Source organism: Desmodus rotundus, chromosome 7 (assembly GCF_022682495.2).
Source record: "Desmodus rotundus isolate HL8 chromosome 7, HLdesRot8A.1, whole genome shotgun sequence".
Taxonomy (NCBI): domain Eukaryota; kingdom Metazoa; phylum Chordata; class Mammalia; order Chiroptera; family Phyllostomidae; genus Desmodus; species Desmodus rotundus.
Genome location: NC_071393.1, coordinates 93908053 through 93935764, shown reverse-complemented (window position 1 = coordinate 93935764; position 27712 = coordinate 93908053). Strand labels below are relative to the sequence as shown.

The window sequence follows — 27712 nt, the reverse complement described above, 5'->3', positions numbered from 1 at the left end:
AAAATCTTATTTTTTTTGGAGAAGGGGAAGCAAGGGAGTGAGAAAGGGAGAGAAACATCATATCAGTATGTGACAAAAACATTGACTGCTTCCCACATGCTCCCAACTGGGAATCTTGTCAGCAACCCTGGCATGTACCCTGACCAGGAATCAAATTGGTGACCTTTCGGTTTGTGAGGCCCACCGGACTGAGCCACACCAGTCAGGGATCAGAAAGAAAATCTTAAAAGAGGTTTTCAGAGACTTAGCTCAGAAGCTATTGTACTAATCATCAAACACTGACTAAACACCTATCATGCCCCAATCCCTGGGGTCCCAGTTTCTCAAAAGCTGCTCCACTTCAAGATTGTTAGCCTTCTTTTCCTTGAGTTTTTTCCTCCTCCCATCCCAGAATCACTGTCTCCCTGTACAAAGTGTTTTTATTTCCTAGCAATGTTGAAACATTTATTTAAATAATTATTTCAATGGTCAAAGGCTTTATGTTAAAGCACCCTCAAAACAGTTGAGGAACAGGGAAAGGAACCAAGAAAGGGTTCCTGTTTATAGTTAACATCAAACTGCACAACAAACGCTCTACTTCTGAAAGTAATTCCCAGGAATTTTATCTTTCTTCCAAAAACTGTGGCACATTTTCTCTACCTTTTCTCTCTCATTCTACTGCTCTCAATCTCCTTGGGCCACAAGGCTTATAACACAGCTACATTATTAAGGGACAAAACTCCCCTGGCACCAAGGTGTATTCTTAGCCAAATGGACTGCATCCTTCAGCCCAATTATAATATGAAGGGCAGCCTCCCAACCAGTCCCTGCATCTATAAGAGAAAATGTGCTCCATTTGCTTCTCTGTTGGAGACTATCATGGACATTTAGAATTAAATCCTACATGAAGCTAAGCATCATTAATCCTTTCACCCATAGACAAATACTGGGCTTAGAAGATTGCAGCATTTGAGGCAAGAATTCTAAACAGAAAGGAAAGTGAAGGTCACTCTCAGAAGTGGCCACTTTCAGCACAGGAGGGACAATGATTATGAACGTGGGTATATATGGCAAGAATTTACTGAAGCCAGATGTAGGAAACAGTCTAATAGGCCTGGAACAGAAGCAAGAACTCCTGGTACTCCTAGGCCTCTTCAAAATAGTATTATCCATCTGCACCCCAGAGAAAATGGTAAATCGTGGCCAGCATAGGATGAACAATGCCAGTAACCAGCTGGAACTTAACTCTGCTGAGGTGGACGATAGCATCTGCCACCTAAACACAGGCAGCTTCTCTGGCAGCTGCCACTGGTAAAAGGGAATAAACCATTGTGTTATTAGAAGAAGAAAATTCACAGCCCTGTTGCCAGGGAAGTCCAGATGTTGCAAAGAGCTACAGATGTGCCACAGGCAAACACCAAAATATCTACAGCAAAAAAAAAGCATAAGCTACCACTGGAATCCAGGCACTGAGAGGGCACCACTACCTAAACATACACATCTACCTTCTATTTATTAACACTTACATATGAAAATAGGTATTCCCTGTTGCAGCTGATGTAATTACAGAGGAATCAATTTATATTGCATCTGCTGGGATCCACTGAAAGCACAGGGTGAGCAGAACACACAGCGGAAAATCAAGAGCCAATGAACAGCTTGTCCCCAGGCCAACCACTCTGCAGGAAATTGTAAGCTGCTGAAGTTTAAGGCAGTCTGAGCTGACCCTAGCCTCACACCTACTCTACTCAGCCCTGCAAGCTCCATTTCCTGAGACATGAACTAAGATCATCTTCCCAGACAAGAGCCTCTCCTGAGGCTGCAGGCACCTGTCCTTCCAAGTCAAACAGAAGGCATAGTATCATCATTACACTGTTTGGCAGCTATTAAACCACGAGGAGACTTTGATTCCCAATAGTTGAGTGAGATACCTGGCCAAGAACTATACCTTTTGTGGCCAGAGAATCTCTTTCAAGGCTAAACTTTCACAGCTACCATACTAACTCATAAAGCCTGATTAAGCACCTCATAATATAGTCAGTACCTCCTCCCTCTTTGTTTACCTGCCCCACATTGTTCCCCTTTGCTCTTTGGTAACCACCAATACAATACCTGGTGGACATCATGCCATGGAACTTGTTTAACCCTTTTCTCCTCCAATACCCAGCAGCACCATTTATCCCATTAATAACAGCATTCAACAGAAAGACTATTAAGTTTATCGACTTATTATTAAGTTTATCAATGACTCAGAGGATGAAATGCCAGTCAAGCTGGAACCACATGAAGGGTGACGCCAGCCTCTGGCAACGTGTCTGAGGTGGGACAAAAACAAGGTGGGAGGTTCTCAATTTGACTTAATAGAAAATTCATTCTACAAGTAGCTGCCCCCAACAACAAATATTCTTCTCCAAAATGTCCAGGCCTGCTGTTAATGAATCTGTAGCGAATCCCCTGATTTAAAACAAAACCGTATTATCATTACCAACTATTCTGACCTTGTAGTTGGTCATTCCCCACAAACTAATGAGCCTCCCACAGAGTGCACAGAGCATTTGGTGGTTCGTCCAGGGCAGTTCTGACTGGCACCGGGCAGCCAGATCTGGCCACCTCTTACCTTTTCAGACTTGACTTTCTTTAGCGGGCGACACTCATTCTCCCCTTCCTCTGGCTCCGGTTTAGCTCCCAAAGGATTGAGCGCTGCCCCAGGCTCAATAGCTATACTCCCAAGTGGCTCCACAGCTCCTGTATCCACCCCTGCACTTCCATCATACTGACCACCCCGTGCTCCCAAGGGGACTGGCTGGAGGACCCCAGAATCCTTTTCTGAACAAGTCCCCACTCCTTCGCTTCTCTCCTTCTTGCTCTTAGATGAGCTGTTCTCCTTCTCCTTTTTAGAGCCGGCTACACTACGGGATGCCTTAGTCGCCTTCTCTGAGCCCTTGGGAGCAATAGCAGCAACCAGGCTTCCTGCATTGGCACCATCTCCTGAGCGTCCCTGCACCTCTTTCTTGCTAGCTGCCCCCTCACTTGGAGTGAACAGGGAAGTCCCTGGAGTGGGTTTGCTAGTGTCTTTGCCACTCTTATTCCTTTTGGATTTTGATTTGCCTTCCTTCCCTTGAGGACCTGGTACTGGGGTCACAAACTTGATGTTGTCTGGTAGTGTGGCCACAGCATTGGGAGCCGGTATCCCCACCTCCTTTGAGCCTGACATTTCCAGTTTCTGCTGGTCCTTTTCCAGATCGGCGTCCAGGTCAATGATGAGATTCCCTACTCCAATGTCCCATTCATCCCCACTGTCGTATGTCTCAACCGGGTTTGCATCCACTCCTTTCCCTCCGGAGGCTCCACTGCTCAAGGACATCTTAGAGTCAACGTCCCACCTCAAGATTCAAGGCTCTTCCTTGCCCCCAGCTTTCCTATTTTCAGCTTCAGCTACGTTCTCAGACCTGCCACATTGGTCAGTACATGCCCAGTGGACAACATCATTGCTGGAAAAAGAAAATTTGAAAAGCTGTTAAAGAAAACAATACAGGCAAGGATACAGCCTGAAATAAACTCCCACACAAAATAGACCCTTTCCTACAGGGCTATCACATCATAATGGACAAAACAAACAAGTTCAATTGTATTTCTAAACAAGTCATATTGGACCAGAGAAAAGTTAATTCCCACTCCATCTCCCCAGGGAAGAGTACAGTATTTCCAAATGCCCAGAGATTCTATGGTAAGTCCTAACTAGAAATTCTCTAGTTAGTTTATCATTCCCAAGAGACTTATTTCTACTATCATTGCCAGCTGGCGATCTTCCCTCAATAAATACAAGCCCTGGCATATCACAGATTCAAGTTCTAGCACAACTTTGTTACTCATAACCCTTTTTTCTCCCTGCTAGTTCTTGAATTACCAGAGACTTAGACCACGGACTAGCAAAGGCTTTAAAAGCCCTCTACTGCCTTGGCCAGGTAGCTCAGCTGGTTAGTGTTGTCCAGATACACCAAGGTTGTGGGTTCGATCTCCGGTCAGGGCACATGCAAGAAGCAACCAGTGAATGCATGAATAAAGGGAACAACAAATTGATGTTTCTTTCTCTAAAATCAATACATGAAAATTTTAAAAAAGAAGCCCTCTACTAACATGGCCTGTCCCTACTAAAAATAATAAAAAGATTGTCTTTTTACTATTAGGGGGTGGGATATCTAATTATGGGTAAGTACAAATAAAGTATAAAAGCAAGCAGAACTGGGAAAAATACAACATCAGGATAGGGGACAAAAACTGTAACTAGGAACTATCCTCAGAGATGCCTCAACCAATTAATTTAAATTCTGTTAAATCAGCCTTAGTAAACTCCAGGTTTCAAATTATATCCAAACAGCAGGATTGAATGTGGCCTTTCCCACTTCCCACTAAAATGTCTATGAAAACACATACACACACACACCCCCCAAAAAAAAGAAAAAGAAGAAGAAAAAAAAGGAAAAATTTTGCCCCACCAGTAACTGAACTACTAAAAACAACTGCTAAAAAACCTAACTCCAGAATGTGGAATAACTCTCTACACTCTTGTTTAAGATTGATGGCACTGTATTGGCCTCACCACATGAAACAGATAGGCCAAAATGGTTGGGGCGGTTGTGGTAAAAAGGGCCATTTATATCCCTCCAGTTCCTTACTCATGAGACCTGAGGAATATACCATCTAGAAAGCCCAGCAGCCTATATATACCATCCTGATATTACTTTATGACAAAACCAAAGAGCTCTGTTCTTGCTCACTGTCCTATCCACCATCGTTCTATATCTGTTTAGAAAATAACTCATAAAATAACAGAGCAAAAAGAGCAAACCAGTGGTGGCACAATGAATCCTACAAAGTGGATTTCTAACAGATAAATGCTGCAGATAGGACAGAGACCAGACAAATTGTACCTTTTTACCTACTGTCTCAAGACAGTGTCAGTGAACCAAGGTGGAGTTACAAGAAAAGATGTCATCCTAGGAGAGCAAAGCTGTACCAAGTGGATGCCTGCTAGCAACTGGGATTTAAGAGAGAAAAGTGGGCACATTAATCTGCCATTTAGCTGGAGATCTGAAGAGAAAATAATCCTTTACCCAAGGAAAGCTTAATGCCAACAGCAAGCAACCACTGGTGGCATCAAGTCTGTACAGATCTTACTTCATAAAAGGATGAGCAAAAAGTGTGTGTGGTCCTGGCTGGGTAGCTCAGTTGGTTAGAGAGTCACCCTGATACGCCAAGGTTGCGGATTCATTCAGGGCACATACAAGAAGCAATATACAAGGCACATAAAAAGAAGTAACCAATGAATGTATAAACAAATTGCTGTTTCTTTCTCTCTTTCCCCTCCTTCCTCTCTCTCTCGCGCCAAAAAAAGGAAAAGAAAAAAGTCAATAAATTAAAAATAAATATATTAAAAAAAAAAGTGTATGTGTAATAGGGGAACATGATGTAGGAACTATGAAAAAATGCCACCTACAAGGTAAAGGAAATATAATTGTTGAAGAGTCAGAGAAATACCTCTGAAAAATGATTTAAAATTCTGAAGAAATTTTTAGTAAAATGTTTGGAATTCTCAACACGGCATAAGACTTGGCCTATATGAAAGAGTAGAGTGGTATATATTTGTTCATTCATTCAAAGTTTCCTCCTATGTGCCAGGCACTAACTAAGTGCTGGGAATACAGCTGCGAGTTAAGTAGTAACACCGGAGAACATGGTATTGAAAATTATTCTATTATGAAGAGCAGAGAGCAATTTTAGAAAAGGGAATGCTAACTGAATCTGCATTATAGAGGATTATTAAAACATAGTTCTCCCCATCATCATAATTTATCACCTCTTTAATCTTTTTTTTTAAGATTTTTATTTATTTAGAGGGAAGGAAGTGAGAAAGAGACGGAGAGACATTGATGTGTGAGAGATAAATCTATTGGTTACCTCTCGCATGCCCCCAACAGGGGACCTGGCCCGCAAACCCAGGCATGTGCCCTGACTGGGAATCGATCCAGTGACCTTCTGGTTCACAGGCCGGCACTCAATCCACTGAGTCACACCAGCCAGGGCCACCTCTTTAATCCTTGCAAGTATGGCTAGTCTTGGAGAATAACCCACATTCAACTAAGGCTTACCTGCTTTCCTCCAGAGCTGCACTCTCATTACTATGTGATTTAATCAATTTAACCATTAAAACAACCCCATGTTTGTTTATTCTTGGAAAAACAATAAAACTTTCAAAAGATGTTCCTTTAAAGAAAAGAAATCTTTCCCTAGGAAGCAGAATGGTAATGGAAGAAAAAGACTCTAAAGGCCTATGTAAAGGAAAGAATATAAAGTACATAAAAATGTTAGTGCACGCTGAGATATTCTGACAGCTCTCTGCTATACTGGCTGATCTGTCATATAAAAATAGGAAGAAACCCTATCTTCCTTCATAAAAAGACAAAAATTGGGCCAACATCAAACTACATGAGCTAAGAGGGGCATTGCCAGAATGAATGGGGGGTACCAGGTAGAGGGGGACAAAGGGGAAAAAATTGGGACAACTATAATAGCATAATCAATAAAATATATTTTTTAAAAACCCAATAAAAATTAGAATGAAAAAAATCTACAAAGTTTTCAAGAGAAAAGGCTGTTGTTAGTCAGGGGTCTCACAGTGAATCAAGTTGTCGTATGTAAAAGCAACAGATTTTTAGTTATGTAAGAACACATATATCCATCCGGTTAAAAACTACCTGAAGCACTAAAATCAGTTCAGTATAGCATAAATTTGAATAATTCTTGCAATTGTTTTGTTTTTTCTAGTAAACATGAAATACTGCCATTATGTATTTTTTAAAAACTGTGCTTCTCAGAATATGAAAAGAACATCTGACTGTGCTCATTTCCAGGTTCCATATCTTTTTTTTAATCCTCACCCAAGGATATTTTTCATTGATTTTAAACAGACAGGAAGGGAGAGAGAGAAAGAGAGAAACATCAATGCGAGAGACAAACATTGATCAGTTGCCTCCCATAAGCACCTCGACCAGGGATGGAACATACAACCTAGGTATGTGCCCTGATTAGGAATTGATTCCACAACATTTTGGTGTAAGGGACAATGGCTCCAACCAACTGAGCCACAACAGCCAGGGTCAGGTTATACATCTTGAGTGAGATACGCATTAAATGGAGGGATGTCAGAGGAGTATAGTTTAAGACCAAGAAGCCATTTCATAAGACAAAAGGTCTTATAACTAGTATTCTTCAGTCTGGAAAGGAGAATACTGAAGGGAGACCAGCTAGTTAGCTTTAAATATATGATTATTGCAATGTAGAAGAGAGAAATTTTTTCTGTGATGCTGAGGGAAGAAACAAGACCGGTGAGTAGAAATTACAGAAAGACAGACATTTAATTCAGGAAAAAAATTAACAACCCAAGATTTCCAACAATGGCCCACAATGCCTAATGACACCATATCTTTATCAGTGAAAGTACTGAGCAGAAAAAGCACAATCACCTGGCAATTAAATTACATAAAGAATTCCTCTGTGTGTGGTAAGGGTAGTCTGGACATGCCTATGGCATTTTTTAAATCTATAATTTTATTAATATGGCTATGAAAAAGTATTTTCCCTACTAGAAAACTACCCAGAATTTCTGAATGACCAGGATGCAAAGAAAACATATTATGAAGACTGATCTTTAGCAGTACTGATGTTCTTTAGAGAACCACTGTCCTATTTTTGAGGGTGTTAAGAGTTTTTATGGGTAGTACTTTTCAACCAGGTGGCTTTTCAGAAATCCAGTTTTCCAAACCCAGCAGGCTTCATAGTAACTTTGGTGGTACATTTCCAGAGACACACTGTAAAATTGCCAAGGATTCTTTAATCAGCCTAGCTGCAACAGCCAAGCCACTTCCCATCTGCTCCCTACAGTACCCCTGGCTTTACACAGCTAATAATCAACTCTCTGACAGGTCATTGCAGAGATGTTTAACCCCAGGAGGTAGGGCCACTAACATGCTATCTGGAAATGAAACACACTGACCTCTTGCTTCCGTGGCAGAGAAAGTACAGAATCAGGAGAACCAATACCTTACAGAGAACACAAGGCACTTGCAACTTGCAAGAGACTCCTTAAATATTTTCCTCTCTCTTTTCTCCTTCTGCATAATTGTACTCCACTTCTCTGTTTAGGGCCACAATTCACCAGACTCAGGAATTCCTTGTCAATACCATTTGTGCCTTGTTCCTGCTCCTGATCTCCTCTGTGTGGGGACCAAGCTAGGTCATGACAATCATTCCCTTTAACCTGTACCTTAACAACAGGAGTTCACATTCCAGTTTCTTCTCTGGAACTTGACTCAATCTCTCAGACTCCCAGTCCATAGACTGGTTTGCAGTCACAGATTTCAGGTCATTGATTGCTTTTTTAGGGTGCATGCCATAGATGATACCACTCAAAAATGAGCAAGACCTCTCTTCAAGAGGTTCAGGAAGAGATATAAAAAAGTCCTCATGTGAGGTTTCTGCCCCTGGCCAGAGGACATAAGCAGCAACTGACCTTACCTAAGTGTAAACAGTAAGAACAGTACTTCGCTTTCCACCTAGATAGAGCTCTGTATCCACCCTAGAGAGCTTCAGAGAAAGGATCTCTTTAATTGCCAATGACCCAGAGATAATATGGTCTAAGTAGCAAATTGTCCAATGTTATTCTACTGTACATTTATCTGTTATCCCCTCTCCTTATGGGTTTTGAATCAATCTTCTTATAGGCTTTGACCTGGGCAAGCAACCATTGTGTATAATCTGCTTGGGAACACAAAGGTCATACACATTTGGGTGTGAGGGTGATCTGTCTGGCTAGGCAGTTCCCTCCAAGAGCTCAACGTATGAAGAAAAAAAATGCTATACGAAATTTTAGGAATGTAGCATGGTATAGGAAAAAGAGTGCAGAACTTAGAATCAAGAGATGTGATTTCTGGACTCAAATACCCATTGACACTAGCCAGATTCTAGCCAAGATGCTTCATTAAATGTTAATTTTTTCATTATAAAATGGAAGGGGAATCCATCATGACTCTAAGCATATTATGAGGATGCAAACCTGAAAAATATAAAACTAAAAAATATAAAATGACCCAAATATTCTGGTAATGTTCCGGTGTCTGAACTTAAAGAGGACTGTTTCATAGTTATACCTGCATAAAGTTATCTAAGGCACTTTTAAAAATGAAAAACGTTAAAAAATCAAGGGGGAGGGTGGAGGTAGGGGAGGGAGGGGGGTTCAGCTGGGGAGGGGTGGAGGGATGGGGAGAAAAGGCACACAACTGTAATTGAATAACAAAAAAAAAATTTAAAAAAATGTTAAAAAATTTTTCTTTTTACAAATTAAATTACAGGTAGTACTGACATCCATTTGAGTTCTATGAAAGAAAATGGCAATCCTTTCTTCTTCAACAAATTCAGTGCTCTGGGTTTTCCCTTTATGGTACTCCTACCTTGAGGTATGGCTCAAAAACTCTCCACTACAGTGTCTGACAAAAAGACTCCATCTTGCTTCAAAATCCCTCAGTAACAAAATACTAATCTCAAGGCTCATGGTTTTAACATCTGGATTACCTCTTCACCAACTGTTGCCATCCACTAGGATGTTGACGCCACGGACAGGACAGGCCTTCAAATCTAAATTGTGTGAGTTTCATAGGGTTTGATGCCCCAGGCAACTGTTAATAAATAATAAATGGGATACAGCAAGGTTACTAGAAGAAAATCCTATCATATCATCTTCACTGAATTCCATATGCTACTTTGAATCACTTCGTACTTAGCCAACCTCAGATGAGGCTAGTACAACATGTAAACCATCCTCAGTGATGCTGAGCTTATCCCATTAGAAGAACAGGCATCTCCCTCTCCAACTGCTGTGCTTCATAGGAGCTCGCTAATCAATTCAATTTCCACCTAGGGCTCTAACGAGAAACAATCAACTTTCCTTTGGGTCTCTCCCTTAATTTATTACATTAATTACTGTAACAAAGGAACTGAGTCATCTCCTCAAGTACCATAGCTCTCAGCTTATATCTCCAATAGGGATCAGATAAAGAACAGACTAACAGTGCCAATTGGAGAAAAGGGATACAATTCAACAGGGCTCATCTGACCATGCGTCACCTAAGGACACAGAGTAAGAGTGTAGCATTTCTCAGGCTCTGAGTGTTAATACGCTGCATCTCATGAATAGTTTTATAGCCCTCACATGCTGCTGTTCTCAAAGATTATGAGGCTTGACCTGTTTCATCTCACAGAAGAACTGACACTCCCATCAGACTTCCACCAGGACATAGCTATTAAACAGGGCTCAGGTTTAGAGCTTTGGTGTTTGTTGATACTGCTCTGTGCAGGTATACATCCCACAACAGGCTAAAAAGCATATTGAATACATAAATAATTCAATCCCAACTCTGTAAGGATTCATTTGGTGGAACTAGTCCACAGAGAAAACCCCTACCAAGGTCTATGTGTAAGTAGGCCAAGAAGCAGAAGGCCAAGATCACCTCAAGTAACACTATAGAAATCCACCATTCCTTGTCTCCTAATAATGACGGCTGTGTAGCCATTTATAATTTAGTTCTCATTCCCAGAGGTAAACTTCCTGTGCTAATGAGAAAGAGGTGATATCAACTTCTCAGAAAAAAAGTGAATAGGGTGATGGGTAGGAATCAGGAGATCTAAGAAATGGGCCTTCCACATAGAATTGTTGTGTCAAAGTTTTTCTGTATATCAATCTCCTCATCTCTAAAACAGGGAATAATATGGGTCAAGTTGATAGGCATAAAGGAAAAAGAAAAACCTAAGCATTTTCCAGGACATACACGATTTACCTTCACTTTTTATATTCTGGACCACACCTCCCTACCTAAATTTCTTACACAAGAGCTACTATCCTATAGTAACTCTAAAGAGCAAAGAAAACTTGTCGATCAAAAGATAACATCTACACTGTTAGACTAGCCATAAAAAATGGCAGAATCCACATGCACATCCTTAAGAATATCTAAGCCATGTCTATTTCTCCAGCCTTGCTTCATGGCCACACTCTGGTCCTCTGCATCCCACTCCCATCTTACTGCCTTATGGCCTTTATCTGACACTCCCTGTGCACATCCTACCTCTCAGTGTGTGACAATTTGATTAATATTTGTTTCCACCAGTAGACTGTAAGCACCCTGCTTACCACTGCATTCTAAGAACAGTGTTTGGTTCACAGTCCGTCGTCAGATATTTTAGTCAATAAATGAGTGCATGAACACTGTTTTCCTCAATGCAGAGATCAAAACAGTGCCTAGGCTGCCACTTCTCCCCATTCTTACTTTGACTTGTCACTAATTATAAACTGTCTCAATTACCTGACAATCCTCAAACTTACTAGAACAGAGTGTGGATTCCTCTCTCTAGGAAAAAAGATGCAGATTCAGCCCTGACCAATGTGGCTCAGTTGGCTGAGTGTCACCCTACAAAGTGAAGGGTTGCTGGTTCAATTCAGAGTCAGGGCACATGCCTGGGTTCAGTCCCCAGTCAGTGTGCCTGTAAGAGGCAACCAATAGATGTTTCTCTCCCTCTCTTTCTCCCTCTTTTTCCCTCTCTCTAAAATAAATAAATAAAATCTTTAAAACAACAACAACAACAAAAAGGATGCAAATGCAACAAAACAGTCCCCACATTTCTTAAAATGACTAACTGCTCCTGACTATTCTTAGCCTTCAGTCTTATCCATGCACAGTTGCTTCCCAAAATAGGGTTAGTCCACAAATCAGGTAGTCTGGACATAACCAACTCCTGAGATCCCTCATGTATGTACTTCAATGTATTATAGGTCAGACTATCAGACTTAAACCATCCAGTCCTCACATTTTAAACACCTATGAATTAAAGGCGACGGAAGTCAGAAAAGGGGTCATGGCTGGGAGAGGGTTATTAACCGGGAAAAAGCATGAGGGAACTTTGTGGGATGCTGGAAATGTTTCTATCTTGAACTGCATAGTGGTTATAAATATGGGAAAAGTGAGTTGTAAAATTACTATTAGTATACTTAATGCAATTTGTTATCATACTATACTTCCAAAAATAGAATAAAATAGTAACTACCTATGGATAAAAGAACTGCAATACTGGATCATGTTTCTAGTTCTAAAGTAGTATTTTATGTGATAATGGTAAAAGGGAATCATGCCATAGACCTTCTTGGGTTAGAATATTTAGGGGGATGGTAAGAGGGAAAAAAAGAAAGAAAAGGATGAAAGAACCTACATACTTGCACATTACCCTAAGTTTAACTATATCGTAAGACTTACAGATTTGTTGAGGAGACTGAAAGAATTAATTAGTGATAGAAACAATAACAACAAACTAAAAAAAAAAAAAAGGAAAAAAAATGGGGTAATTACACCTGGCTGGTGTGGCTCAGTGGATTGAGTATAGGCCTGCGAACCAAAGGGTGTGGGCCAGGTCCCCAGTAAGGGGGTGCGTGAGAAGCAGCCACACATAGTTTCTCTCCCTCTCTTTCTCCTTCCCTTCCCCCTCTCTAAAAATAAATAAATAAAACCTTTTTTAAAAAATGAGGTAATTAGTGATAGTAAATCCAGGAAAAAAAACAAACATTATAACCCTGGCCGGTGTGGTTCGGTTGGCTGGATCCTTGTCTGTATCCGAAAGGGTTTAATTCCCAGCCAGGGCACGTACCTAGGCTGTGGTTTAATCATGTGGTACCTGAGCATGTACGATCCCCAGTACCAGTACCTACGGGAGGCAACCAAACGATGCTTCTCTCTTGCATCGATGTTGCTTTCTCTCCCTTTCTTCCTCTATAAAAGCAATGAGAGAATGTCCTCCAGTGAGGATAGAAAAAAAAATTGTAGAGGAAAACATTACTGTATACCAAGTAGTTCAATAATAAACAATCCTTAACATAATAAATAATGAACATTGATTAATCTAACTAAAAATTGTGACATAACTATATTAGGAGGATTTGATAAAGGGAGGGCAATAGGAGAGCATACTATTATTTAGAAACATGGAGTAAATACAAGAAAAAGACTAAAAAGTTTAATGCAGTTGACTTGGGAGTGAGACTTGTTGGTGACAAGGAGTAAATAGTAGATTGCTGAGTTTCATGGAAAGCTGTAGTATTATTTGACTTTTAACATAAATTTCATGGGAAAAGAAAAATTAAAAAATTATGTAATTAATTTGATAAGTAAAACATTTTAAAATAATTTTATAAAAAGTGGAGGATATACAGATGTTCCTTGACTTATGATGGGGATTACATCCTGATAAACCCCATCATAAGTTGAAAATATCAAAAAGTCAAAAATGCATTTGATATACCTAACCTACCAAAGTCAACAGTTTTAGCCTAGCCTATCTTAAACATGCTCAGATCACTTACATTTGGGCAAAATCATCTCATTGCCACTGCCTAGCATCACGAGAGAGTATTATGTGGTATGCTGCTAGTCCAGGAAATGATTAAAATTCAAAGTACAGATTTTACTGAATGTTATCGTTTGCACACCATTGGAAATTTGAAAAAATCATAGGCTGAATTATATTAAGTTGGGGATTGTCTGTATACCTCAAGATATCCCTTGCTTTCCTTAATAGGTTATTATAAAATGTATCAATTCAATAATTTTGAAGACCTTTGGCAGACGGGAGGAAGGGCAGCAGAAGTGAGGCAAGTGTGGCTATCCAGGGGCAACACAAGAGACCTACCTCTGTGGTGGCAGAACTGTTCTGTTTCTTGACAGTGGTAATAAAATTGCACAAAACTAAGTACACAGATTCGCAAATGGGTACAAGTAAAACTGGGGAGATTTGACTGAGATAGGTATATTGTATCAATGACAATATATGGTTATGATATTAACCTATAGTTCTGCAAGATGGTACCACTGGAGGAAATTGGGGAAAAGGTACAAGGGATCCCTCTGTATTGTTCTTACAACTGCATGAGACTCTACAATCATCTCAAAATAAATAGCTTAATTAAAAAACCTTGACTGAATTTTTAATTTCTACTACCTCTAGGATTTGCACATTTATTTACTATTGATAAAAATAACCCGATAATTAAGCTCAGTTCATTTTTAACTTGAAAGGGTGTTCTCTATCCAATAGGGAATCCTAAGAACTGGTAAGTCTTTATCTTCTTCTCTTCACTTGAAAGGATTTGAGAATATTTCCTCTATCTTTAAAAAACTGAAGATTATTTTTTACATGTCTTCATTAAAGTCCACCTCCTCTGGTCATCAGCTCTGCTATGTATTTCTTGGGGATCAACAGAATACAATCATTACAAACATAGACAAAGTTTGGTTTTGTATAGAGGGGAGTTATTTTTATCTTTATGTAGTTCTGATTCTCTTTCTAATGATGCCAAACATTTCCCTGGCAGCACACTGAGCTAATTTTTCTAGGAATAGTTTACCAAGATTCCTAGTCTCCTTTGGGGACTACAATTGTTAGATAGAAGTTAATCACACTAAGAAAGTGGTTTGGACTTTTCTGCTTTTTCTTTTTTTAAGTATTTTTTTAATTGATTATGCTATTACATAATCAATTGGGAAAAGTTTTCCCAATTTCCTCCCCCTTTATCTCCCCTCTGCCCTGCCCCCAAAACCCTCCAACATTCCCCCGCCTTAGTTCATGTCCATGTGTTTTACATATAAGTTCTCTGAGTCCTCTGTTTGCTATACCATTTTTTATCCCTCCCTGCCTATTTCGTACCTACTAATTATGCTTCTTCTTCCCTGTACCTTTTCCCCCCATTCCTCCCTTCTCCCTCCCCACGGAACTCCCTCTGCGTGATGCCTATTTCTCTGATTCTGTTCCTGTTCGTTTGCTTAGTTTTTGTTGTTTTTCTTTTCTTTCAGGTTCATTTGTTGATAGTTGTTTGTTGTCATTTTATTGTTCATATTTTTTATCTTCTTTTTCTGAGATAAGTCCCTTTAACATTTCATATAATAATGACTTTTCTGCTTCTTTTAAATGTAATACTTGTCTACACTGAAGCTAATCTATTTTTCATCTCCCACACACAAGATATTCCTTCCATCCACCCACAACAGCCAAGATATTCTAAACTATACTCCAAACAATTTGGGAACCTACCTGCCTGAAAGGGCTTAATATCATGGGGAAACCTAATATGTCACTTATGGAAAATATTTTTTAAAGAATTTATTTATTTATTTTTAGAGAGTAGAAAAGGGAGGGAGACAAACATTGACATGCAAGAGAAAGAGAAACATCAATCTGTTGCCTATCACATGCTCCAACTAGGGATTTGGCTGCTAGTTGGGCATATGCCCTGACCAGGAATCAAACTGGTGACCTTTTGGTTTCGGGGACGACACCCAACCCACCAAGCCACACCAGTTAGGACTGGAATACATTTATTAGTGTCAAACAAGAGATAAGGTAAGTGTCACTGATTAAACTCTTGCACCTAGAAGAATTTATCAATATGGTTTTTGGAGGTAATGCCATAAGGAACCAGCACAGGGCAATGAGAAAAAACAAAACAAAACAAGGGAGGAAGTAGAAATGCTCAATTCAACTTTTTACTCTCCCCTATTCCCATACATATGTAACAATTTCTAGCAGGGGTGTCCAACCTATTAGTGTTTCTGGGTCACACTGGAAGAAGAGTTGTCTTGGTCCACACATTAAATACAGTGCAACATGTAATCACAAAATATTCTCATAATATTTTAAGTAAATTTATGAGTTTGTGTTGGGCCACATTCACAGCCCTCCTGGGCTGCATGCAGCCCGCAGGGTGAAGGTCGGACACCCTTGCATCTAGGACAAGTCATTGCACTTATTTGAGCCTAAGTTATTTCACCTGTAAAAAGCTAGGATAATTAATACACTATAATACAGTATAGAAAATGGAGCAGCACTCTTACATCAAACTCATTAATATCCCTACAGCAAAATGAATATTTACCTAAAGTAGAACAAAAAAGCAATATAAGTAGCTTCTTACTAGCTGAAGTCGGGTTGTGCCTACCTGGCAAAAATTTTTGTTCTCTGAGCTTTTGCATTTTAGAACTGCAGAGACGGGACTGGGGAACCATTTATTAAGTGTTCACGGTCAGAAAATCAGTTTGCTAATGCACAACAAAACATTTTGTCCATTGCATGACTAAAGTTTTTAAATAGCCTTTGGCCTGACTTTTCTAAGTCTTTTCAAACTAAACAATGTCCACTGGTAACAACTTTATCCACACAAAATTGTTAATAATTTGTCATATGACTTTTCCTTATGTAAATTCACACACTGCCTTAGCCCCAATAAGTTATATGAATGGTACAAAGTCATCGCGATCTTTAATTTACATTTTACCAATTTTCCAATATAGTTTTTAGTTCTCCCACATCCAAACCGTCTTTTTGAGAGAGTAACACTTGAAATTTACACCAGTCTTAGTGATCATGCTATTTACAACTTGAAGTGATATACAGGGCCTGCCACAAATAACACCCCTTTTCTATTACAAAATCATAAGCATGTAATTCTGTAATATAGTATCATCACACTTAAGCACACCATATGACATTTTAAGTGAAATGTTCAAATTAAAACTATAAATTATTACACCCATATTATTATTATCCTACCAACCATACTCCAACAGGCATTACTTCTGCCGGACCCTGTACTTTCACTAAGAATTCCCTAGTTTATTCTTGAATTATTTCTAAATTCTTAAATAAATTTTATTTCATCAAGTTTATTGATTTGATGAAGAAAAGCCTAGGCAGCTCTGACTGGTGTGGCTTGGTGGTTTGGGCGTCACCTCAGAAACCAAAAGGTTGCTGGTTCTATTCCCACTCAGGGCACACGCCTAGGTTGTGGGCCAGGTCCCCAGTTGGGGGCATAAAAGGCAAATGATAGATGTTTCTCTCCCTCCCTTCCCCTCTCTCTAAAAATAAATAAATAAATTCTTGAAAAAGAAAGAAAGAAAAGCCTAGACAGCTGGAAAAAAAAAGTGAAAAATGCACTGGAAATACTAAATAAATATTAACATTTCTGGGATAATTCCTGGGTGTTCTTTATATCTTTCTGTACTTTCTTTGCTTTTAAAACAATTAATCCATGTTCTAATCAGGAAAAAAAAACATTAAGTACCTATCATCATTTAACCTGGAAGACTTTTTAGTCTGCTCAGGAGCAGGGGAAAACATACACTTGAATTAACAGCTGCTGGCTTTAAAGTTCACGGTATCAGTAATATGTTACTGTACCACTTAAACACATGTAGTGAGAATGTTGGACCTCACATTTGATATATAGCAAATCCAGAGAAAAGCCCTGTGAAATCTGCCTCAAAGCTCACCTAACATAAGAATCACATCTGCCTAAAAGTAACATATTTCTTTTAGCATGGACCAGAGTTCATGAAGAACCTTATTCTAGCCCTGGCCAGGCAGCTCAGTTGGTTAGAGCAACATCCCAATAGACCAAGATTGCTGGTTCCATCCCTGGTAAGGACACATACAAGAATTAACCAATGAATGCATAAGCAAGTGGAACAACAAATCGATGGTTTTCTCTCTCTCCCCCTTCCCCTCTCTAAAATCAATAGTAATAATAATAGAACCTTATTCTAAAATTAGATAGGAAAAAGAACACATTTTTACAGAAGGGCCAATAGGTCTGTCTCCTTGTGCACTGCCAACTTCACAAGCTGATGAAATAAATAAAAATGGCGTGTGCAGGTACCTCAGTGACATCAAACAGCATTCAGCATTAACAGGCTGAGAGCTTGATGTCCACGAGCTGCATTCCATGTAACTTAGGACAGAAATAAGACATTCCGTATAGTATGGAGGAATTTTAGCTTGAAGCCAATTACCAAGACAGCAGTCTAGGCTAAGAAATTTGTTTCCTATCAGCTACATATAAGAAAAAAAGGAAAGAAGTAAAAGGAAAAATAATGAAGTAGAAGGGAGAATAAAGGGCAAGCAGTAAAATTATAAGAAAATTCACAATACACAAGTCACACAAGAGAGCAACTAGACATAATTAAGACATCTTCATCCTCCAGCTAATGATTTAGGTACTGAGACTTCCAGAACATAACTAAGTGTTGAGAGGAAGTAAAAAAATACCACAAACCTGAAAATTCAATTTTTAAGCTGAGAGCAGAGTGCATGTTCCTTAAAAGCTTATTTTTAAAGAGCTACCCAAACATAGTTGCTGAGGCCTCCCTAGAAAGAGGTAAGGTCACGACATTGGGCCTTTCCCATTGAGAAAGGAGAAAATCCAAAGGCCCAACTCACCCATTACTCTAGGTAACCAAAGCCCAGTTAACAGTAGGTTAAATCCCACCCCTCAGGGAAATGGCTACAAGGCTTCCAGTTCCACCCCTGGTGTCTTCCAGACAAGACTGACTACAATTTTCACCATGATTAACTTCCAGGAATGCCAGCCAAAGTAGCACCCAGGAGAAAAGAACATTAACGAGTGCTATTTCCCCCTCAATGTCAGTTGAACTCTTTGGAACAACTGCAGCCTCTGCCTCTTTCTAGTCTGCTGGGCAGAAGAGCATTCAGCAACCTTGGGGAAGTACCTAACAATCCAGTAACACACCAGCACCATATTTCTCAAAGAGGTCTACTCTGACCACCTTATTTAAAGCTGTAAACTCCCTACCTTCCCATCTATCCCTCCTCCACACTCCTAATCCCCCTATACTGCTCTATTTTTTCCCTTGTAATTTATCACCCTTTAAATATTATACGAGGTCTGTCCAGAAGGTATCCAGCCATGTAATATGAAAAATAGAGACATTTACTGAAGATATAAGAAACACTGTACATAGGACAATGTCTCACACAGTTTTCCCAATTGCCATCAGCCAGCCTGTAGCATTTTCCTGAATCTCATCAACAATCTGAAATCTCTTCCCTTTCAAAGGTGATTTTAGTTTTGGGAAAAGCCATAAGTCGCAAGCCATAATCTGGGCTATAAATGGGGCTGAGTCACCTGGGTGATATGATGTTTCGCCAAAAAACTCTGCGCGGGACATGATGCATGAGCGGGAGAGTTATCTTGATGAAGCTACCAATCACCAGTTGCCCATAGCTGCGGCCTTCTGAATCATCCAAATAGTTTCTTCGGAGGAACGTTCAAGCTAAACGCAAAATTCGATGCAGATTCATTGCTCTACTCTCTCAATCATTTTGAATGTGATAGCCACACAGTACACACGCTCACTCAATAGCGTCTACCACCCCTCTGACTAGTGAAGTGAAATTAGCATTGTTCACACATGCATTCTAGTCCACTCTCCTTGGCTGCCAGGTTACATAGATGATATCATGCAAACCATTCTCATTATATTAACAATGGCTGGACTTTTTCTGGACAGGCCTCATAAAATCATTTATTAAGCTTATTTGTTTCCTTCTGTTCAAAGATAAGATCCATGAGGTTGAAACTTTTTGTCTGTTTTGTTCACTGACAGATTTTAAGTACCTAGAACACGACTTCATCTTTAGTAGGAATCCAATAAATATGGAATAAAAGAAGTAAATAAAAAAAAACACTACAATACCTCCCAGAGGTCAACAACACCCAGAGGCCCAACAACAGCTTTATATCCCTCTAACAGAACCAGTTTGGTTCCTAAGACTGACCTACACTGCCTCTACCAGCCACACACTCCCCTTCCCCCCCACCCCCAAGTCTCCAGTCAGGGAGGATATATGAAACCACAGTACTGATGTAGGCAGTAAAGGCACCAAATGCTTCTCCTTGAGTCTGAAGGAATTCTGAAGGTTTTCATAGTCTGTCTCATTCCTACGTTATTCAGTTTGGGATAAAATGTGTAGAACAGAAGTTACCTTAGCATAAAAGAAAGCCTGAAAAAAAATAAATCACAGGAAGTTTCTGTTTTCAAAAATTAAATTCCAATTCAGTTCAGCAAGCATTAATTAAACATAAAGTTATATTCAAAGCACTCGGCTAGAAGCCATGAGAACAAAGGAGACACAGGTCTCCTATGGAGTTTAGAATGAGGGAGGAAAAAACATATTCGCAAATAATTATAATTACTTAACTATAATTAAAGATAATGTGTGATAAAATGCTATATAACAGAGATCCTAGCAAAGAGTTAAAAGAGATACAGAGGAAGATGAAAGAGATAGTTTGGTGGGAAGAAGAGGGTTAAGAGAGCCTTCAAGAAGGAGACGGCGTTCCTTGCTACATACTCTTCTAGAACCAAATTCTTTCCTCTGAGAGCACTGCAGATCATAATCGTACGTTCATTACTTGATTGCTGGTCTCCCTCAGTAGAATTTTAAGTCCTGAAAGGAAAGGGACCATGTCTGGCCTGGTGTATAAGTGCTCAATAAATAGTAGACAAATGAATAAATAAAAACCATAGTAACACTGCAGCACTCAGTAGTATGGAATACAGAAAGAAGCATTAACCATGAGGTTATTATAGTAATATACAGATGAAAGCCTAAACTAAGTGAGTCAAATGAAAAAGCAGCAAGGTAGCCAGAATAATCCAAATGTAATGAATGATTAGATAAGGTGGTGAGGCACAAAATAGACCAAATGTTAAGTCAAAGTTTTGTGCCATGGCAACTGGAAGAAGCTAAAATGCTTAGGGGAAAAAAGGGTAGGTAGGTTTCAGAAATGATGGACTGCAGGTGCCGTTGAAAACAAATGCCAAGTAGAAAAAATTTCCCCCTATCCTGCATACCTTTCAGATTCATTTATCCCATAAGCTCCACAAAGGTGAATAAATAAAGGTGAATGGATAAAATTCCAATTTATCTCCCTATAGTTCTATTTCTTTTTTTCTTTTTTTCTTTTTTTTAGACAGAGGGCAAGGGAGGGAGAAAGAGAGGGAGAAAAACATCAATGTGTGGTTGCCTCTCACATGTCCCCAACTGGGGGTCTCGCCCGCAACCCAGGCAAGTGCCCTGACTGGGAATTGAACCGTCTACCCTTTAGTTCACAGGCTGGTGCTCAATCCATTGAGCCACCAGCCAGGCCCTATAGTTCTATTTCTGGTATCATTCTTTAAGACTCTGCTTTAGAAGTATCAATTCCAGAACAAAGTCAAGTGCTAGGTTTCACACCAAACTTCACATTTGTAACTAAAGTATACAAGGTACATTCTTAAGCATTCACTTGTGCTCATGTGAATGAAAGTTCATCCCAGTCAAAACCAAAGTGCTTCACCTGGGAATGTTGCTAGGTATACTGCTGGAATACTGGCTTCACGCTGAATGTAGTATAGAGCAACTTGGCCAGGTAGCTCAGTTGGGTAGAGCATTGTCCTTATACACCGAGATTGCAGGTTTGATCTCTGGTTAGGGCACACACAACAAGCAATCAATGAATGTATGAATAACACCAATCGATGTTTCTCTCTTTCTCCAAATCAATAAATGAAAATTAAAAAAAAAAAAAAAGAATAGAGCAGACACCGCCGCCTTCCTCTACAAATACTTAACTTCCAGCCTAAGAAACTAGTTACCAGCATGCAGTGTGGTATCAGCATGCAATGTGGCCTAACTGCCAGGGTCTGGATTTCATTCATGGCATGGTTTGACCTCTGAAGGTTGCATGGCACCTACACTGGCCACTTTCCAATTCAATACTCTAGGTTTCAGTTGCCACGTTTAAAAAAAAAAAACACCCTATCTACAAAAACTACTTATATTTCTAATATAAATCTTTCTAAAATCTCACACTCAAGTGCAGCACTTCCCAATAACCTTTAGATTACCTGAAAATTAGTAACATGCTACCGATGGCTCGGAATAAAGTAAAGTACTCCCAGGACTTTTTGTGAGTCCAAAACAAATCATAGTTCTGCCCACCAAATTTTCCTATTACAGATTGATGGATGTTTCAAGCACAAATTTAAAAACAGTGAATGTTTCTTCCAGTGTTCAAAAGTAGATTAAACATGTGATTGTACTATGTTCACAAACAAACAAAAAGACTAAACGACTGTCATCCTCCTCTTAATAATCAATAAATAGCTGCTTTGGAAGTCCCAAATCCAAGAATTAACTAGGAAATGTTGATAAAAATCCTAACTTGGGGAATTAACTTGCTTATGTATTTTATTCCTTTAAACTGCTTGGAAACAGATTTCCTATATTACTATCAACTTCAGAGTTGCCACAGCCACCAGCTTTCAATCATTCAGTCCCTTTTACCAGCTATTTCAGAGATCCTCCTTGTTAGTCATACTTCACCAAATGTCACCAATTTTGGATTTACAGCATTAAAAACAACAATTTTATTTTCTAAACAAAACACAGTTAGCAACTCATATATTCAATCCCAAGAAGAAAGCAGGTTTTCCACTGACAGGTCAAAAAGGGAAAAATGCTCAACGCAGCTCCACAATCAGTCCCTTTTGGTCCAAAGATTTGATATAAGAGATTTAAGATCTCAGATCCCTGACTGAACACACGAAATTACTTATTGGTATCTGCCAAATCCTTCCAGGATGATTTCCTTCTTACAAGCTGAGGTTGGTTTTCTGCAGATTTCTGATTCTCATTGTTATGGCTTGGGCAGACTATAAAGATATATTTGACAAGCTGGTGAACCTGCAGAATGAGGGTACAAGACCCCTCAAAAGAAAATGGCCTAGTTTAAAAAAGCACAGCATAAGTTTTACAAACATATCAAAGAGGAGTGAGAGTCAAGTCCCAGAAAACTGTGGCTGCACTCATAAGCCCTTCTGAATATATTTTTGACACAGTAATTATAAACTGCTCACTTCTATCACTTTCCAGTCAGTGGGAAATCTGCTTTCCTCCCAACTTTGATATCATAAAATTCTACAGTTAAATGAAACCTTAGAGATGATCTTGTCTAATGTGCCCATTTTGCAGATAAGGACAGTGAAAACAGAGGTGTGACTGGCACAAGGTCACACAGCTAGAGACAGAGTAGTGATGAGAACCTAGGTTTCATGACTCCTAATTCTACTGAAAGCAAAGAAAACATATAATACTATTAAATCAGACAATAACTTAATTGTAACTGTAATTAAGCCACACACAAATAAAATTCATCCACATAAAGAGAACAAAGCAATAGACCAGGAAGTACCCCAAATTAAACAGAAGGAAGCAGCATTTTTGTTCATACAGTACAGGGCTTTCTTAAGGGCACAACCTCACACACGTTTTCTAAGCCATTTCATTAACTACCACCTTCAAGATGTGCATCTTGTGCTTCCATCAAATGCATCTTCTCATGGCAAAGGTGTGCAAAGTAATAACTTCTGCCATAGAAAACTGATGATGGAAAAGGAACTGACAAATGTGGCACCAACAACAATGAACAAAGGACTGAAGGTGAAGGGGTAGATATTGCCAGGAGCAAGTAATCCTGAAAATGGGATAAGAATGAAAATCCAAGAGAGCAAAGTTAGCCAGTCACTAATGACCAGAGAGCACAATAAAAAGAAGGCAGTTTCAGAGCCTGCCTGGGATCAGAGAGCTCTCACCTACAAAAAAAAGAAGGGAAAAATTCTCACAGAGACAAGAGAAAGATTGTAGGTTTGCTCCTGAGTGATGGACTAGATATGACCTAATAGGTATTTGCCATCTCTTATTTCTGGGACTCTGATCCAAGAACAAACAGCAAGAAAACCATGAAAAATCAGCCCTGTTGGATCTGGAGTTCTGCCCTGACAAGATATAAAGCTCATTCATAGATCTGACTGTGCTCATGAGACTGCAGTTCAACTCCTGCTGCTAGAGCAAGGGGAGGGGGAAGGAAGATAGAAAGGGGTGAGTGGGAAGGAGGTGGAAGATCTGGGTTGTGACTATAATAGCTACAGTAATTAGAGTGTTTCCAAGCTGCTAGAGAGAAGTCTTCAGAGCAGAGAACTAGGATGGGAGGTGGGGGAGGAAAAAAGCATGAGAATGCAAACTACTGAGAATGCTAGGAAAGTACATGGTGCTTTGTGAACTCCTTAAAACAAACAACTGTGATGGCTTCATATGGGGAAATAAAGAAGTTTTTATTTTTTCCCAGAAGTAAAAACTAAACAAATAATTGCTAGGCTCCCACTTAAAGCTAGATTACAAACTAGGTTTAAGCAGATTCTTCCCAATGTTCCAGTCTCTACAGTGGTCCACTGGCCCCAGCCTCAGTCACACCATTTGCCTCCCTTCCCCCCAAATCAATCTGTCTACCTATCCAGCTCCTTACCTATCTATATCTCTGTGTCTCTCTGACATAGAGGTAAGAGCCTTCACTTGGAAAAGGGATTTCCCAACTCTGAAACAGTTAATATGACTTTTTTCTTCAATCAACTGTTAATTAATACCCCATGAATTCATTATATATATATATATATATATATATATATATATATATATACACACACACACACACATATACACATTGTGTGTGTGTGCATGCATGCTTCAATAGAAGAAGCACACAACCTGTCAGAAAATGACTGGAAGGCACTAAAAAAGTCAGAAAATAAACACCAAGTTACTTGCTTATAAAATTTAGGCTCTATGGTACTGCCTACTCTAGTGGCATGACCATGTGAAAGAAAATCGTATTAACAAACGATGATAACCTTCAAGAAAAATCTGGGAATTTGAAGAATACATCAAACAGAAAGTCTTCCTCCAAGTTACAAAAAATTCTACACTTGTTTTAAAGATAACTATTTAGTGGAGATATTTCCTTAACATGATTTGATCCTCTGGTGATGCTTTGATTCTAACAAGTGATATTAATCACAATGCCAGAGTTTAAAAGAGTTATAAAGGTGTTGGGAGAAACTAAAAAGGAAATAAAACAAACTGAAGAGATGTAAATTTCATATAGACTTATATCCATAAAGTAAAAACACAGCCCTATTTCTTGAGTAAGGCATGTCAGATAGACCTAATACAAAAAGTCAATTACCTCCTTTGCCCAAAACCTGATGGGTATCCTCCCAGTGGGCTAAATCTTTTTCACCACACTGAAAGCAAAGAATTTTCTCCTTCCCATTTCCCTCTAATAAACAAGTACTAGAAACACTGAATTACCACTATTTCCTTCCCATTCATAGGGCATAAAGCCAGAACTCACAGAAATACAATAGGGCTCTATAGGACCATGTCTAAGGCAAGCTACTCAGTAATCTAAAAGAAACAAAAAAAAGAAATCTCTTTTCTCTATTCCATTATCATCTCACTAACAAACCAGTATCAGGCATTAAGAAATGTGAAACAAAGAGCAATTTCACACATACAAACTGAACCTAAACCACGAAAGACCAAGTATTTTCTTGTCACTGTGGCATGTGATTCTTTAACCACCTGCTCAATAATCCCTCTTCAGCTGCACAGCTGCTGCCAATTTCACATGCCCAGCTAGGCAGGTGCTTTGGTGAATTACCTGTTCCCTAGTGAAAAGAGTCCTTCACTGACACTTAGTGGGCCCAGAATCTGCCAATCAGCCATCACCTTATCTTCATTTTGTTTGTAACAGCCAACTTTTATGAGACATCATGAAGGCATATTTTGCATACTATGTGATTTTTTTGGTATTTTGTGGGGTTTCGTTATCGTTGTTGTTGTTCTTTGTTTTTTTTTAAAGAAAACTGGATTTTAAAAATCAAGTAGCAGTGCCCTGGCTGATGGGGCCCAGTGGATTGAGCGCGGGCTTGCAAACCTAAAGGTTGATGGTTCAATTCCCATTCAGGGCACATGCCTGGGTTGAGGGCCAGGTCCCCAGTTGGGGGCATTTGAGAGACAACTGATCAATTTATCTCTCACACACTGATGTTTTTCTCCCTCTCTTTCTCCCTCCCTCACCCTCTCTCTAAAAATAAAATCTTTTTAAAAAATCAAGTGGAAGTGAGAATGCAGCTGCTGAAAAGAAAACCTGCCACACAACAGAAAGAAGAGTGCCTTATCTCAGAGTGACCCCATCTGTCTGTCAGTATTACCATCCATGACCAATTTTCCACAATTGCTTAGCTACCACCTTTGGAGATGGAGAAAGTGGCAGTAGAAGGTGCCAGGATACCTGGCAGTAATAAGAGAGAGTGAGCAGGGCAAGAACTTCTGGAGACCACACATCATTCCTATACTTTGTAAATCTCCATGGCTGAGTCCAGGCAGTGGAGTTCCCAGTCAAATAAATAAGGAGTGGCACTTCCACTTGACAGAGCAATCAGCAAACCCCTCAACAAATTATCCTGTTCCAGTCATTTAGTTGCTATATGCTAATTGCAACATAATTACTACCAGGAGCCAAAATTATGCTTCCATATCCTCACACACAAAAAAGCACAAATCTGTCCAGCTATCTAGACTTCTCACAGGGAAACATTTTCTACCAAGATACTGGGGTGGGGAGTGGTGGAATCCAAAGTGCTGTCTGAAGGATAATCACAATCAGAAGACTCATGAGACTCCTTGTGGCAAGGGCCCAAATTTGAAACCACTATATCTAATCAGGGCAAATTAATCTGAGGCTTCTGCCTTCACTGTCACCTGACAGGATTCAGAAAAGAATGCCAACAGCCCAAGAGCAAAGAGCTTTAGACTCAGTTTAGCTGCGGCTTCACTCAGAGACCTAGGACATATACTAGCTGGAAGTAGCCTAAAGACAGACAACCCCTCTAGTAAGACCTTAAGACAGTAGTCATTAGGAAATACAAAGGTCAGAACAATTTCCTTACAGAGCCCAACACCTAAGTGGCAAATGAAGTAATGAGGGAGGCAACATAGATTCAGCACCTCAGAAAGACCTTCACCAAAACTAAAAGGCTAAAGTTTCTATTCAACAATACCCTATGTGAAATGCTTGGCTATTGTGTACAACTGCTCTCTCACAACATTCCTATCTCGTTATAAACAAAAGTTTTCTTTAATGTCCTACATTAGAACCTCATTTCTAGCAACAAATATTTTTTTACCTAATCGTATTTTGGACATTTCTATGAGACATATGTAGGGATAGGATTCCTTCTAGCTTGTTCTCATCTTTCACTCATTAATAATAACTCTCAGGCTCTCAAAAGATTTTTTTTTTTAAGTGTTCATCTCTTTGGCACATTTCTCCTTAATAAAGAGGCAGACATGGACTTTCTGCACAATAAGCAAATCATCTCCTTTCATCAGTATTAAAATAAAGACTAAAAGGAAAGTTGTTTTGTTTCTACAGCCCTTGACCAGATAGGCAAATTCTGTGGCTTTTTTGTTGTGCAATGACTACTGACCAGGAAGTCACCACTAAAAAGGTACTGGGTCCTTGACTGCCTGTATTAACCCTGTACAGGTTTTTAGTGGTATTCCTAAACAAGCACACAAAAATCATTTATGAATGTCCCATCCCTATAAAAGGAATTAAATATGATGGTCCAAACAGGAGTAGAAACGTTCCCTTGGAGGTCTGACATAAACGCCAGGGCTGAGTCTCCCAGACACTATTCCTCAACAACTTAGTACAGGCTAGCTAAAGAGGCAGGCGCAACATGGCTGGCATCCCCTATTCTTCTGAAAAATGTGTGCCAATGAGCTCTGCATTGTTCCTCACTCAAAAAGAAGAGCCTTTCTGTCTGGCCTCCTCCAATGGCAAGCCCCAGTCTGGAAAAGGAAGAAAATGGCACTGAGGAGCCTGGGAGATGGAGCATAT

General features: G+C 39.5%; 1 protein-coding gene across 2 annotated transcripts in view; it reads right to left on the bottom strand.

Annotated features, from left to right (window-relative positions):
- ZNF609 (zinc finger protein 609) overlaps nucleotides 1-27712 on the bottom strand; it is a 211508-nt gene that overhangs the window by 182454 nt on the left and 1342 nt on the right. Inside the window, exons 2-3 of one of the 2 annotated variants that reach the window (XM_053927553.2) lie at nucleotides 21266-21392; nucleotides 2597-3470 (exon numbers count right to left, since the gene is read on the bottom strand). In XM_053927553.2, coding sequence (XP_053783528.1) covers nucleotides 2597-3343 — 747 coding nt within the window. In that variant the 5' untranslated portion in view covers nucleotides 3344-3470; nucleotides 21266-21392. The remainder of the gene's footprint in view (nucleotides 1-2596; nucleotides 3471-21265; nucleotides 21393-27712) is intronic. The other variant, XM_053927554.2, reaches the window with a different exon arrangement.